Source organism: Salminus brasiliensis, chromosome 13, assembly GCF_030463535.1.
Source record: "Salminus brasiliensis chromosome 13, fSalBra1.hap2, whole genome shotgun sequence".
Taxonomy (NCBI): domain Eukaryota; kingdom Metazoa; phylum Chordata; class Actinopteri; order Characiformes; family Bryconidae; genus Salminus; species Salminus brasiliensis.
Genome location: NC_132890.1, coordinates 2563054 through 2577273, shown reverse-complemented (window position 1 = coordinate 2577273; position 14220 = coordinate 2563054). Strand labels below are relative to the sequence as shown.

At 45.9% G+C, this 14220-nt stretch overlaps 1 protein-coding gene across 1 annotated transcript in view; it reads right to left on the bottom strand.

Moving 5' to 3' along the window:
- Nucleotides 1–718: 718 nt before the first annotated feature.
- Nucleotides 719–14220, bottom strand: part of zfhx3a (zinc finger homeobox 3a) — a 38119-nt gene continuing 24617 nt past the window's right edge. Inside the window, exons 5-9 of the mRNA XM_072695212.1 lie at nt 14031–14167; nt 13142–13342; nt 11027–11135; nt 4479–9848; nt 719–4374 (exon numbers count right to left, since the gene is read on the bottom strand). Coding sequence (XP_072551313.1) covers nt 3080–4374; nt 4479–9848; nt 11027–11135; nt 13142–13342; nt 14031–14167 — 7112 coding nt within the window. The 3' untranslated portion in view covers nt 719–3079. The remainder of the gene's footprint in view (nt 4375–4478; nt 9849–11026; nt 11136–13141; nt 13343–14030; nt 14168–14220) is intronic.

Sequence of the window (14220 nt, the reverse complement as noted above, 5' to 3'; positions counted from 1 at the left end):
CAGTCCTACAACACTGATGCAAAGAACAACAGCCAGATTCACAATATGACAAAAAGTGGAAAACATGGAGATACAGAACGACGTGCAGTAAAACATCACGACCTTGAGAAAAAAAACTCTTAACTTTCAATGGAAGTCAATATAAAAAAATCTGGAGCGTTTCTATTGGTCCATTCATCAGAAAATGTTCAGCACAATGCAAAGACCAACAGCCGGATTCACATTATGTTAAAAAAAAAAGTGGAAAACGACAAAAATGGAGATACGAGGCTTTTCCATGACTGTGACAATATGCAGTAAAAAAATTTTAAAAACTTTCAATGGACGTCAGTGTAAAAAGATTTTATCCAGGTCTTTCTGGAGCATTTCTATTGGTCGATTCATCATAAAAATTTTAAGCACAATGCAAAGAACAACAGCCAGATTTACAATATGTCCAAAAGTGGAAAACATGGAGATACAGGACGACATGCAGTAAAACACCGTCACTGTCACGACCTTGAAGAAAAAAAAACCTCGTAACGATCAATGGAAGTCAATATAAAAAGAATCTTGAGCATTTCTATTGGTCGGTTCATCAGGAAATTTTCATTATATCAACAAAAATGACTGTAGTTATTTTGCGCGACAGTGACGATATTAAAAAGCCCTCTCAGGACTGCCACACCGGCGCTGGACCAAGGACAGCATTGCGGGCCAGAGCTGAATGATGGTGTAGTAAAAGGAAACAGACTTTATTGAATTTGAATGCTTGTATAAGAGAGGACGGGAGAGACACTAGCCCAATGACTCACGTGATCAACACAAGTGCATAATGAACATGTACATTATTTGGCGATCGCAACAGTAACAACATTTCCAGGAGCACATACAGTAAACAGAGTCCTTCACGGCAAGTCCAGACTCGAGATGAGCGTGAGCGTACACAGTGCGGTTCCCCTAACCGGGAGAACGCGAGAAAGCAAATGAACTAACAAACAAACAAACAAACAAACAAAGAAAATAACAAACAAACAATCCACTGAAACAACAAATGTGATATTTGGAATGCAAACTTTGTATAAATATAACATCATCATTGGTTTTCAACATTAGTTGGTTCAGTTTTAACATTGGTTGTTTAAAGAGGAGAGAAGAAGAGCACGGTTAATGGATATTCATTCACAGTCTTCACAGTAGTCTTGGAGTGTGGGCGGAGCTGCAGCGAAGTGGAGGCGGGGCTTGGGGCTACTGTGTGTAGCCGTTAAAGCTTCGGCGAGAAAGCAAAATCAAGCATGCATCTTAGTATCAATACAAAACTACATTAGCAGCACACTGTCTTTCCTTAGAAATCAAAAGCCCGGGACACTTCGAACAGAAACCAGAGAAAATAAAGAAAGAACCACGGAGAGAAACCAACGGACAGAAAGGTCAAGAGAGAGGCCGGTCACAGAGAAGGTCAAACGAATCTCCATCTATATTACAAACTGCAATGGCTGAACTACGGTGCTGTCCCATACCCTCGGCGGAGAGGCGTGGCGGTTTTTGGTTTTCTGTTTGTTTTATATATGAGGTCACGAATGTTCTTAAACAGTATTCTCATAGCTGGCTCCATCATCTAAAAAGGTTCCCATTCCTTAAAAACAGTAACATTATTCTCAAATATAAAGAGTATTTTTTTTCTTTTTTTTTTCTTTTTTTTCTTTTTTTTAACTCCCATCCTTTGTATGCACCAATGGTACTTTATCTTTGGATTTTCCTTTAAAGCAATACTGTGAGGAATTATTGTTTTCATCAGTAACATTATTGTTGTTGTCACCACATATGGCAAGTGCAGAAACATTCAGGAAAAAGATACTTCTGTTGAAGAGGAGAATAAGAAACTACTTTTGACAAAGTAAAAAAGCAGGAGTTCCAGTACAGAGGGTAAAAAAGTCGGAATTAAGTGCACAAATCAAAAACCTAACAACTTAAATCTGCGCTAGTTTACAGATATGGTCCTTTAACTTGGCTCAGCACAGGAGGGGAGGAGGTCGTACAGTAATAACGTTCAGCTAGGGTGGGTTGGGAAGGATTTGGGGGTAAAGTTGTAAAGTTAACAACATTGGTATGGCTGAAAACAACCTCAAGTGTCTTTGCCTGGGATGGTACAAAAATTAAATATACAAGTCATTTCTTTTTAAATCTACCATACAATTAAGTCATTTGAATTCAACAATCTACTCAACCAACACCAAAATGTCAATACATGTATCTATCATTAACACTCGTTTTTTTTTTTTTTTTACTCAATCCCAAAAATAAACAAACCCAAAAAAACTATTATTTTTCCTCACAATTAAAGTCTGCATTTCTCTTTGTGTCCCATATAAAAAAGGATAAAGGAAAAGCAACCCCAGTTTCCAATCCTAACACTTTAACTTTTGGATTTTTTCGTTTCTCTTGGTACTCAGAACTACTCTGTTTTTAACACCAGTGTTCAGTAGCGGAACGAAAGGAATACATGTTGACCTGAGAGTAGACAACATTAAAATACATTACATTAGTTCAGCAAGCCAATAGTTTCTATTATTCCGTAAGTGTGTGTGTGTGTGTGTTTGTGTGTAAGAGAGAGAGTGTGTGTGTTTAAAACATAGAATAAAGAATAAACAGACTTTTGGTTAGTTCGTTATTAGGTAATCAGAAAACCATCTTAGGTTCTACTCCAGTCTTTAGCTGTGCACTCTTCAGTCTCCAAACAGTGTTTACCTATTCTCAAGTTTTAGTCGACCAGCATATTGACATGGGAAAACATTCTACTGACACTTTTCTCTTTTTTTTGGTTACAAGCATTTGAAATGCAAGTTTTATCCCACAGGATTCAGTTCGCTTAAAAAGTCTTTCAGTCAAATTAGCGCTGGGATTTCTATCCTCTCAGGTGTTCTCCTCCTTTATTCCACCTAACGTCTTAGCTCTTTCTCTCCCAGTCCTCCTACTTTTGCTTCTATCTTTTTTTTTACTTTCCTTTGTTTACAATACGATGGAGTCTGTTCCAAGGCAGGCGAAAGTAGAGCTACGGATGCAACCAACAGTCAGCGTTCAGCCTTCAAGCTCCAGTACACTACGTGGACTCTTGCTCTTGTTCTTCTGCCACTGCTCCGTCACCACGCCCGTTCGAAGAGTCTGTTGGTTCTGAATGACGACCACTTAGGCTTGAGGTAACAGTTGAGGGAGGAGCTGGAGTACGGGAGGGTTGTGCGGCCCCAGATAAAGCTGTAGAGGTCGATGGAGTTTGGGAACACTGACTCGCTGAAGTGCTACGGGTGCAAGAGCTGGCAGAAGAACTCTCCGGAGCTGACTGCTCGGGCTGGGACGCTGGAGGGGATATCTGGTCGCTGGGCGGGTTTGGCTGCGAGGTAGATGAGGGGCTGACGTGAGGTAATAGACGAGAGGCGTGCTCTTTGGCATTCGGTTGCTCCGCTGCTCTCTGTCTGTGCTGAGGGTCCTCCAGGTGCTGGATAAGCTCTTCATTGCCACGGAGAGAGATCTTACAGGCGAGGCAGTCGTACAGACCAACATCCTTACCTCTCTCCCTGCATGTTCCTTTGGAGACGATACACCGGCTGATCAAGAGGCCGTCATCCGGCCGCTTGGTGCTGCCAGACGAGAAGGGAGGGGAGCCTCCTCCATATGAAGTGCCTTGGTTCTCTTCCGGTTTGGATGCGTCCAGGACGACAGGCTCTTTGTTATAAGCAAGGTCCTGAGAAGAAGCCGGAGCAGAGATTTGGCTAGCTTTCACTTTCTGTGGTGGCTGCAGCAGCTTGCTTTGTTGGAGCTGCAGCCGGTGATGCATCAGAGCGCCCTGCAAATTGTGCTGATACTGTTGGAGAATGGAACCTGGGGACAGGCCCATTAGAGCCTGTGGCAAGACTGGGCTATATGGAAACATGCCTTCCATTCCAAACATGGGCTGCAGAAAGCTTCCAGTAAGAGCTGTGGGGATCTGAGGAGGGAAGAGTGGGGGGAACCCTGGAATAAGACAGGGAAGGAGGGGATTTGAGAGCAAGGCAGTCTGATCTGTGGTCCCTGCTGCTTGCGGAGCTTGAAGCTGAGCTGGTTCACTGGTATACTCCTTGTCGGGTTTCGGTGCGGGAGTCGCTGGTGTGAAAGACTCTTTGTCGGTGGAAGCCTTGGAATGAGTAGCACTGGCAACAGGAGCCCTCTCAAGCTTTGCGGTGGGACTGGCGTCGTTCTCAGAGTTAGTCTCTTTGGAAAACTGGAGTTGTGTGGCCAGCTCTGAAGTCTTTGGGGTTAAGACAGAGTTGGTTGTGCTGACTTGGTCTTTATCGATGGAAGCTAACACAGAGGATGGGACATGCTTGCTGATCAGTCCATTTGCGGGAGCGTCGCTGGGATCTAAAAAAAAAAAGAGCATCGTGAATCATCCATATTTCGAACACAATTAAGTTCTATATAAGTTCTATATATAAATTCTAGAGACTACAGTTCGCACACAATACCTGATTTTGTGGAAGAGAAGCCGAGCCCAGGCACAGTAGCAGTGGGCGAGTTTAAATACTGAGGGGCACTGTGAGCAAAACCCCCTGTAGTCTCTGCAGACTGCATCTGAACGCCCGACAGGACCTCACTTGCCTTCTTTAGTCGCTCCATCCCTTGAGGAGTCATCGGCTGGCAAACACTTGCAGGGTCCACATATTCCCTTTCTCTGTCCATTAGTCCTCCTAGAGCCTCTTTTACTTTCGCAAGATGCTGTGAGGAGAACACATGGTCCCGCACGGACAGACAGCCACTGTACTTCAACGAGCACAGAGTGCATTCTGTCTTGGGTCTCTCAGTACACGTGCTCTCGGTGCCAAACTGCTTTGCAAGGCTGAGCTTCGCCTTCTTCTCCTTGGCACGGGCATTCTGAAACCACACCTGTACCACTCTCTTGGCCAGTCCGATGTCATTTCCTAAGGCTTCGCACTCCAGCATGGTGGGGGTTTTGTAGTCGCTGAAGCAGGCTTTGAGCACTTTCACTTGCAGATTGCTCAGCTGGGTGCGGTAGCGCTTTTGGCCATGCTTGTCGATTTCGATGCTTTGACCGTGAGATCCTCCAGGACAGGGAGAGGCAGGGTCCGCTAAGCTCGAATTCTCGCTGTAATCCAAGACCAAATCGTTTTCAAAATCCTTAGCGCTGAAACTCATTGCAGGGCTAACCAGCCCTGAAGACATCTTGTCTTCATTTTCTGAGGCCTCTCTCTCTGAACTACAAGACAACTGATCGATGCTGTTGGGTTTTCCCTCAACAGAGTCATTTTCCTCATGAGCTGCGGTCCCATTCTGCACTGCGTTCATAGACGCCACTTCGTAGTTATCCACCTTGCCCCGTTCAAAAGTCTCTTGGGCCGAAAGTACAGATCCTTCGAAGTCATTCAATCCCCCACCCTTCAGTGGCTTTGGACTCAGACGCTGCTGATGTGAGGACAGATCTAAGCTTTTACTTGTTGGGGACTCTGGGCAACTTGAAGCATCACCTGGGTTTGGCATCTGCGAGCAGTTTGAAAGGTGAAAAGGATCCATTTTGAAATGCAAGCCTTCCTGATCTGGAGTCACACCGGACATCGCCATACTGTATCCTGCACTCCTTGCTTCATGCCAGTGCCGCGAGCGTATGTGAGCATCGAGGGCAGTTTGTGCCTTAAAGAGTGCTCGGCAGAACGGACAACGTCGGTGGGCTTGTACTGGGCCTAAAGCACGAAACTGGCCTTTTCTTTCACGGGCTCGAGTATTCTGGAACCAGACTTGCACCACCCGTTTTTTGAGGCCCACCTCCTGAGAAATGTGGTCAAGCATTTGGCGTGTTGGATTGGAATCTAGGAGATATTTCTGGTATAATACCTCCAGCTGTTCTGGCGTGATGGTGGTCCTCATGCGCTTGTCTCGCTGGGGATCGTCCCCATTGTTCTCCCAGTCATTTTCCACTGGACCGTTTCCTGATTTCTGCTCGAGTTTCCTCTTTAATGAGTTTATGGTGGAGTCAGGAATGGCTGCCACTGAAGGTGAAGTGGCTGAGATCTGTGGAAAAGCTCCAGAAAGTACCTGCCTGGCCAGCAGTGGATTCGCCGGATCAAAAAGCATAAGAGGGATGTCCATGGGGCGATCTAAGAACTGTGGGGCAACAAAATGGTTCTGAGCAACAAGGAAGTGCATCTGCTGATGCTCCTGCCAATGCTCAAAAGAGGGGAAGCTCAACTTGCACTGAATGCAATGGTAAGGAGTCACCGGCTGTGATGGCTTTAGGTGTTGCTGAGGAGAAGGACTCGCCAAAGAGCTGAAACTCTTTTGAGAGCTCTGGGACGGCGCGGGACTTACCTGGACGACTGATGGGTTCGATTTCTTGCTTTGTTGAACAGGAGACGAGGAACAAGTTCCTGTAGCACTTGCAGTCTGTTGCATCTCCTCCTTAGAAGGCTTTGAGGCTTGATTCGAATCCTCAAGCTTTGAGCTACCAGCACATTGACCAGGGTCACAAGATTCTTCTCGTTTGTTATCCTCAGCAAGGGAATCAGAGACGGCATCATTGTGCAACTGCTCAGGGACTACCTGCGGTTTATCCACAGACTTTACTTCCATGTTGGGCTCGGTAGAATTTGAAAGGCTGGAGGGTGCTGGAGTGGATTCTGATGGACTGGGAGGTTTGGGATCTATTACAAGATCATTTTGGTCACCCAGTACGTCCTCATCGTCATCTTTATAGCAGACTTTCTTCTGATGATTGATGAGATCAAAAATGCGTGGAAAGACCACACTGCATTTCTTACACTCGTAGTTGTTGTTCGAGGTGCGAACATAGCGATCGTTGGAAAACTGTTCGCTCTCTTTCGCGCCATCTCCCTGGTTCTCATAGTTCTTCCTAGCTTTCTGCCGGGCATTCTGAAACCACACGACAATGACTCGAGTGGGAAGATTTAAGAGGTCTGAGAGTTGCTCAAATTCATCATCTTTAGGGTAGGCATTTGCATCAAAGAAATCTTGTAGAACCCTCAGCTGGTAGTCAGTAAACCTGGTTCTTGAAGACCTCCTTCCCCCAGAATACTCATGCCGTAGAGGCTCCGGAGAGGACGGCCTGGAGTCCACCTTGACATCCTCCAGTGTTGTGATGGGTGGGTTGCTGAAATTGTATGGAGAGTCCTTGTTGCGCTGGCGTTCCTTGAAGAGTGTATTTCTAAACCAGTGCTTTATAACTTTATGCGGAAGGCCTGACTTGTTGGCCATCTCGTGGATTTGGTCTTCATTCGGGGAGTTATTGATGTCGAAATACTGACGCAGAATTCTTAGCTGGTCATCGGTGATCCTAGTTCGAGGTCTTTTACCCTGCTGCTGCATCATGGCAGGAGTTAACTGATGCTGATAGAGCTGAGTTAGGTCAGGAGTGAGGCCAGTCTCAACAGAAGGCAGATGTACAGGCAGTTGAGGGGGCAGAGCCTGCAGAGGCATGGGATGCATCATGAGTTGGGGGAAGAGTGACAAGTCGATGGGTAGGGGAATTGGAGCTAATGGAACTTGGGGAGTGGAGACAGCAGGAGGAGTAACAGTGGGCGTTGTTGAAACGGAAATGGACGACACCGGTTTCTGATGAGATGTTTCTGTTGAAGGGGGACGAGGTGGAGGTGAAGCAGGGGAGGGTAGAGCGGGAGAAGCCTCGGGAGTTGGAGGCTTACAAGGAAACAGTCTGTCGTATTTTTCTCTGTAGTCTTTGGCAAATTTCTCTAATGACTGTATTGGAAAGATGGACTGATGAATGTGCTCTTTGTGGCTCTTCAAAATCAATGCGTTTGAAAAAAGCTTCCCGCAGGATTTGCATCCTAGCTTCCCCAAGACCTCTGAATCGTGCACCTCTTTGGCGTTGGACATCGTCTCTTCATTTGGTAGGACCTCAGGCTCATGTTTCTGACCCTGCTGCTTGTTTTCATTGAACTGCATGACTAACTCAAACCCTATGTTCTCCAGCAAAGCTTTTGAGACATTTCCAGGAGCATCATGAGCTACCCGTGGTGGAATCAGCTCTGTGAAAACATCTCCGCTGCTGGAAACCTCATCGTCAAGGTCTTCTTGTGCTTTAAAAAGATTGGTATTACCATGAGAGCTCGAATCACGCACCTCACTTGTTGCTTTGTTATTGCTTTGTGCATCCATGCCTTTGTTACTCTCGGGATCAAGGGACAATATCTGTGCATTAGCTTGCTGAGGAACAGGAAGTTTCTTCTCAGGAGCCACAGAGAGTGACTGGTGAGGAGTATGAGATACATCTCCATTTAGTGTCTGTTTAGAGGAAGATGAAAGGCTAGCCTGTTGGGCTGACTCAGAGCAATCTTCTGATGTTAAAGCTTTTGCTGTGCTAATGTTTATCCCTGAGCCTTTTAGGTTTAGCTCAGGATTCATCTGGAATTCCCCTCCTGGGATGAGAAAAGGAAGAAGCAGCTGCTGTTGCTGCTGCAGTGGAAGGAGAGCGTCAGCTGTGATGGGGAAGTGGTGAAGAAGTGCTGGATTGAACAAATGTGACTGAAGGAGGGCTGCCTTCTTTTGGAGCTCCTGTTGGATCTGAGCTTGGGCCTGCACTAACTGCTGTTGCTGCTGTTGCAGTAGCTTCTGCTGCTGCTTTGTCGTTGAAGCCATCATATCTACTAAGTGTTTATTCTTACTCTCTTCACTTGTTGAGGAATGGCAGGCATTTTGGCTCGATGACACGCCGTGTTCGGGGACTTGTTGGTGGTTCAAATGCGGCTGGCTGAGAGCTGAGGAAGTGACACCTGCATTGGTCATAGCGCTCAAGGAGGCTTTCGAGGCTGTGGGGGAGCTGGCTGTTGCACTGCCAGATAGGGGAACTGCCTTACCAAGCATAGAGTTAACAGAAGCTGGGTTCGCTCCTGAGGAGTCAAGTTTGGCCGCGCGAGCTTTGGTTTGATGCAGGACGGATCGCATGTGGATCTCTAAGGTGGAGCTCTGACTGTAGGCTACATTGCAAATGCTACACTTAAAGGGTTTGTGGTCAGTGGTGGTGGTGGTGGTGTTGCTGCTGACGGTCTCTGGCAAGCCAGTAGAAGAATCCTGCACAGAACGCTTGACCTTGTGCAAGTGTGAGACTGAGTTGTAGTGTACCAAGAGGATGTTCTTCTGTGTGAAGGATTCCTTGCAGACCGTGCATTTGAAAGGTCTCGATGGATCCAGGAACTTCTCTGTTGAAAGGTTTGGGCCTTTTCTGAGAGGAACTACAGAAGGTTTCGAATTGGGTTCAACCTCTTCTCGACCTAAACCCACGTCACCGTCGGCAGGGCAGCTTACTTTCTCCTCGGTGTCGCTTTCCTCATCGTCCTTCGCTCTCTCCTCTTCGAGTGTTCCCTGCTCTTCACCAATCCCTTGACCTTCAGTGCCTAGGAGGTCTGCAGTCATTAGCAGGCTGCCACAGAGTTGCTGCAGTTGGGCCTCACTGAGCTCCAGGTGACTGGTCTCCAAGTGCTTCTGCAGGGCCTGCAGGGTGCGGAAGTTGCGATGGCAGAGGCAGCACATGGTGGCGGCCCTGATGGCATGGTATTGCGAATGCAGCTGCAGTTTTTCTGCAGTTTTAAAGGCAAGGCTGCACTGACTGCAACGGTACTTGTAGACGTGGCGATCAGAAATCGGATTTTGAGGCTTCTGGCTGTGGAAATTGTTAAAGTGCGTCTGGAGAGCACTGGATGACGTAAGCACTTTGTTACAGCCTTTCTGCCAGCAAGGGAAGGCAGCAGTGTTTTCCTTGGTGGATTCTGCATCTTCCAATGGCTGCTTTTCACTTTTGGATACCTCTGGTTGACACACAGCCATTCTATCCAGGTCACCTTCACCTTCACCTTCACAAACAAACAAGCATAAATATAAAGTGTGCTTATAGCAACTACCACTTTTAACTTTTAAAGATTTTCTACTAATGATAGTAGGGAAATTAGACTGACAGAACTGATGACATTGGTACAGTAGCCTATTACTCTTTAGGTGGATTGTTTAGGATGTATTATGCAGTGTATTAGTGTATCAATGCATATTAACCATTCTTAATCCAACTAAATTAGCCAAAACTAAAAACGCCAAATGGATATCAGGAAAATGTCCTAAAGCTGCCCAGCTACCACACACCAATGTTTTTCACTTCACCAGTCAATGGTGCTAATGTTGTGGCTGATCAGTGTATATAGACTTCACTAGATCATTTCCAAAACACCCATTTTTCAGTGTGAACTGCACTGAACTTAGTCTCCAAAACAAGAATTGACTACAAATGATTGCACAGTATGCTTCACTGATCTTCACCCAGCATCTAGTCAAGTCTACGGGTCATAAATTGCAAGCGGTCATTGACCAAACACTAAACATGACACCTTTATTTAAGATCATGTTTCAGGTCAATTACGTTTGGTCCATTCAAATGGAGAAACTGTATAAAAATGCCTGTAGCTGCTAAGTTTGTCCAATACAGACATTAAATATCACTAAATTAAAGCTGGGCTATGATATGACCTTCTACCTAATAGTTGGAATAACCACCCCTGGCTTGGCGAGGCCAGAACATGCCAAAAAGTGGCTACCACCCTTCATCGGCACCTTATTACCATGCCCTTTTGGACATCGATCAAATCACGTTCCTTAATTCTGATATGACTGTAACAGTGTGTGAAGAGTGGTAGCAGCTCTGACACTCTCGATAACTTCATGGAATGTTCTAGAGACGCCGTAGTGAAGGGGTATAACAGTGGTGCCCCACAGGCCAGTGATACCAGAGAGGAACGACGACTCTGGTGAGCGGTTCAGAGCAATCAACGCTCCACTGTGAAGCAGCTGACCCCTATAATGGACCTTCCCTCACCTGATACAGCCCATGCAATGTTGTCTTGCTAGTGTCACTCAAGGCAAGGGTGGTTACTCCCACCATTAGGTAGGTGTGCAATATTCTGATGAGCTATGGCTGTGTAGACTTCTTATATTATTAGCCTTGATCTTGATGGCTATCAGGGCAGGCTGGAGTTCTACTTACCATCAAGTGTCTTTGTTCCATTGCAGCTGGAATCTGCCTTCACCTGCTCTGTACTGGAATCTTGCACTGGTAGGAACATCTTCTCCGGCAGCACATCTGAGGCAATGACCTGGTTATGAGGAAGGGAAGGTTTATTACACACCAAAATCTCATCTCTCTGCAATCACCTGTGATTTATCACCCGGTACAACACATATACACACATTTTAGACACAGCACACTGGACGAGTAGGGACGGGTAATGTGCACTACCGGTCAAAAGTTTGAGAACACCCCCAAAGTTTTTTAAGGCTGCTCAGCTCGGGCCAGCCTGCTTTTCTTATTCTACCGTCTCAGCACTGCCTGTCTTACTGCCACTCCACCTGCAGTCAACCCTGCAGCTCCAGGTCTTCTCCTCCTCACAGCTGAAGCTGAGACTTGCTCCAGTGTTAAGCTGCTGAGCTACAAGGTGTGGTCACGCGAGCCGTCCATCACACAAGAAGCTGCTGCTGCTGCTGCTGACTCTCAGAAACTGGTCTTCTGATGCTGCTGTGGGTTTAGACCTCTTCCTGTACCAGACCTCTTCAGCTTCCCCCAGTTTCCAAGAGTCTTCTGATGGTGTGGGAGACGGTCCTCCCCAAACTCAGAGCCTGAATGTGCAGTGTTGGTAAATACTGAGGTAGACAGTGTAGTAACACAGCCTGTCCCAACACTGCTTTTATACAGATAATGGGCTTGGTTGCATCAATTTTTAAAGCTTAATTTACTTCCATTAATACAGAGCAGCTGTAAGTTTTCATGCAATTACTACCTAATGAGCCCTTTTTACTGTTTACATTATTGTTTAGTTCATTTTTCCTCAGAAGCCCTGACAGTTTACTGGTAAAAAAATATATAATATCTAAAGTGGAAAAATTCGGGATGCTCTAAAACGTCTGACCGGGAGTGTATCTGCAGTCATTTAGGAGAGATCACAGGTTAAGAGTGACGGGAAGCCCTCCCAAGTCCTTTACAATGTGCTCAGCCAGCCCTGGATCAAAAAGCCACATTATTTCCCTGCACTCTTCCTCGATCCTCTCAATTCTAAAATGAGCAAATCAGCCAATCTGTGAGGCGGAAAAGGCATTCAGACGCCGAGCGGCTGAGAGAGGCACGCAACAAAACAAAATGGCTGCCATTTCCATCACAAAGCACACCATTTCAGGAAGGTGCTTCATTAGAGGACAGGAGGCAAGCACAGAGACCTTCTCAAGGTCACATTTAATTTAGACCACATAATTGGGAAGCACAGTTCATAACGAAGACCACCTAGCACCAGATCCGGACTAATGAAGCTCAATTATTTTCATTACCCTATCTCAGACAAAGTGACGTCGTGAAGGGGAAGGGGAAGGGGAAAGGGGGGGTGATACGGGAGGAGGGAGGGGGGTGGGAGATGAATACATGAAGCAGAAAAAAGGAAACATGCAAATGAAAGACAAATGAGCACTCGCACCAACAGTTGTTGGACTGTTACATTAAAAAACAAGCCTGGTGGACTGGAATCTGCCAAGTGAATTAGCACAGATAGATGGAAATAAGTAAATACGGCCACTGCAGGATGAGATGCGGTTTATTATAAATGTGTACTGTGCGCTGGTTTTAAGCCAAACGTACATTATAAATAAGAATGATTACTTAATTAATTGCATGGTTTAGATATTGAACCCATTCCATTATATGCTCATTTAAGCCACAGCTCTCCTACCAGCACTATCTGTACACTGCTGCAGCATACTGGCTAAAGTATTGTGATATTACACTGTAGGGCCCGGAGCATTTCGGCTCATTCCTTAAGCATAATTGGGATACACCTCAATCCCATTACTCTCAGCAGCAGTGAGAGAGTTTTACAGTAGAAGCTCCAGATCTCATCAGAACAGATAAAGCAGGTGAACATAAATCCAGTAAAAAGGAGAAACAAGAGCTTCTCATTCTGAAGAAAGAAAGTAGTGAGATCTTGTTGGTGAGCTAGTCTGATAAAGCTGATCGGTGTACGTATATATATTATTCTTAGCGTTTCATTGCTGGTTGTGCCGCTCATGCCTCCGCATGTGACAAATAAACGTTGGTTTGATGTGATTTGACAACACTCACCGTGTTGATGAGCTTCTGTGTGCAGTCTGCAGTGACGCTGTGCAGGTGTGTGAGGTGAGTGCGCAGCAGAGCAACGCTGCGCAGGGTGTCCTGGCACAGCGGGCAGCGGAGAGTGGGCTGCACAGCATGCTGGATCATTACATGACTCCTCAGACGGGTGATATCAGCATGACAGAATCGACAGAACGGGCACTGCCGCAGCTGAGGAGCGAGAGAGAGAGGGAAGCGGGTCAGTTCGTGATGAAAATAAGACATTTTTACCTTCTCAAATGTTAGAGCTGGATTTGGCACAGCTTTAATGAAGATCCAGGAGGGAGACAATGCTGCAGGGGTCAGGAGGGTCACTCCCTTCCACAAATTGCAGGAACAGTAATAGCATTACAGATTTTCAGTAAAAGGACTGGTCTGTTTAATGCAGTCGGTATATCTTCAGATTTATTCTTTTGGTACGGAATCAGACACAGTACTGTAACAACTAAACATGAATAACTGCTTGGATGACATAGAATAGATTATCACATTCACTGCAATTTATTGAACTTGTGACAGTCTTTTGTAGGTAAACAGATAGACAGTGCGGTGGGCAGCCATCAGTAGGTGGGTGAGTGGATGGGTGATTAGGTAGGTGGGCTGGTTGGTGGGTAGGAGGGTAAAGTAGGTGGAGGAGTGAGAGGGTAGATAGATAAGAATGCTGCTAAATAGATAGACAGATAGACAAACAGACAGATAGATAGATAGATAGATAGATAGACAGATAGATACAGACAGACAGACAGACATATAGACAGATAGATAGATGGATAGATATATTAATAGATAGACAGACAGATGCAAGCCTTTGGTAAGTAGGTAGGTAGTCAGGTATGTGATCAGTGGCCTCAGATCTAACCTGCTCTGAGGAGATATCATCCTGCGCTCGAGGTCGTTTTGTAGGTGGAGACTCATCACTCTCTCCAGATGCAGAAAGGGGGCGTTTGGGACTGGCACAGGACTCACTCTGTCTCCTTTCTCCATGAATGGATGTTTCTAAAAAACACACACATTTTCAAGAAGATGAAGAAGGCGAGCATCTCCTGCTC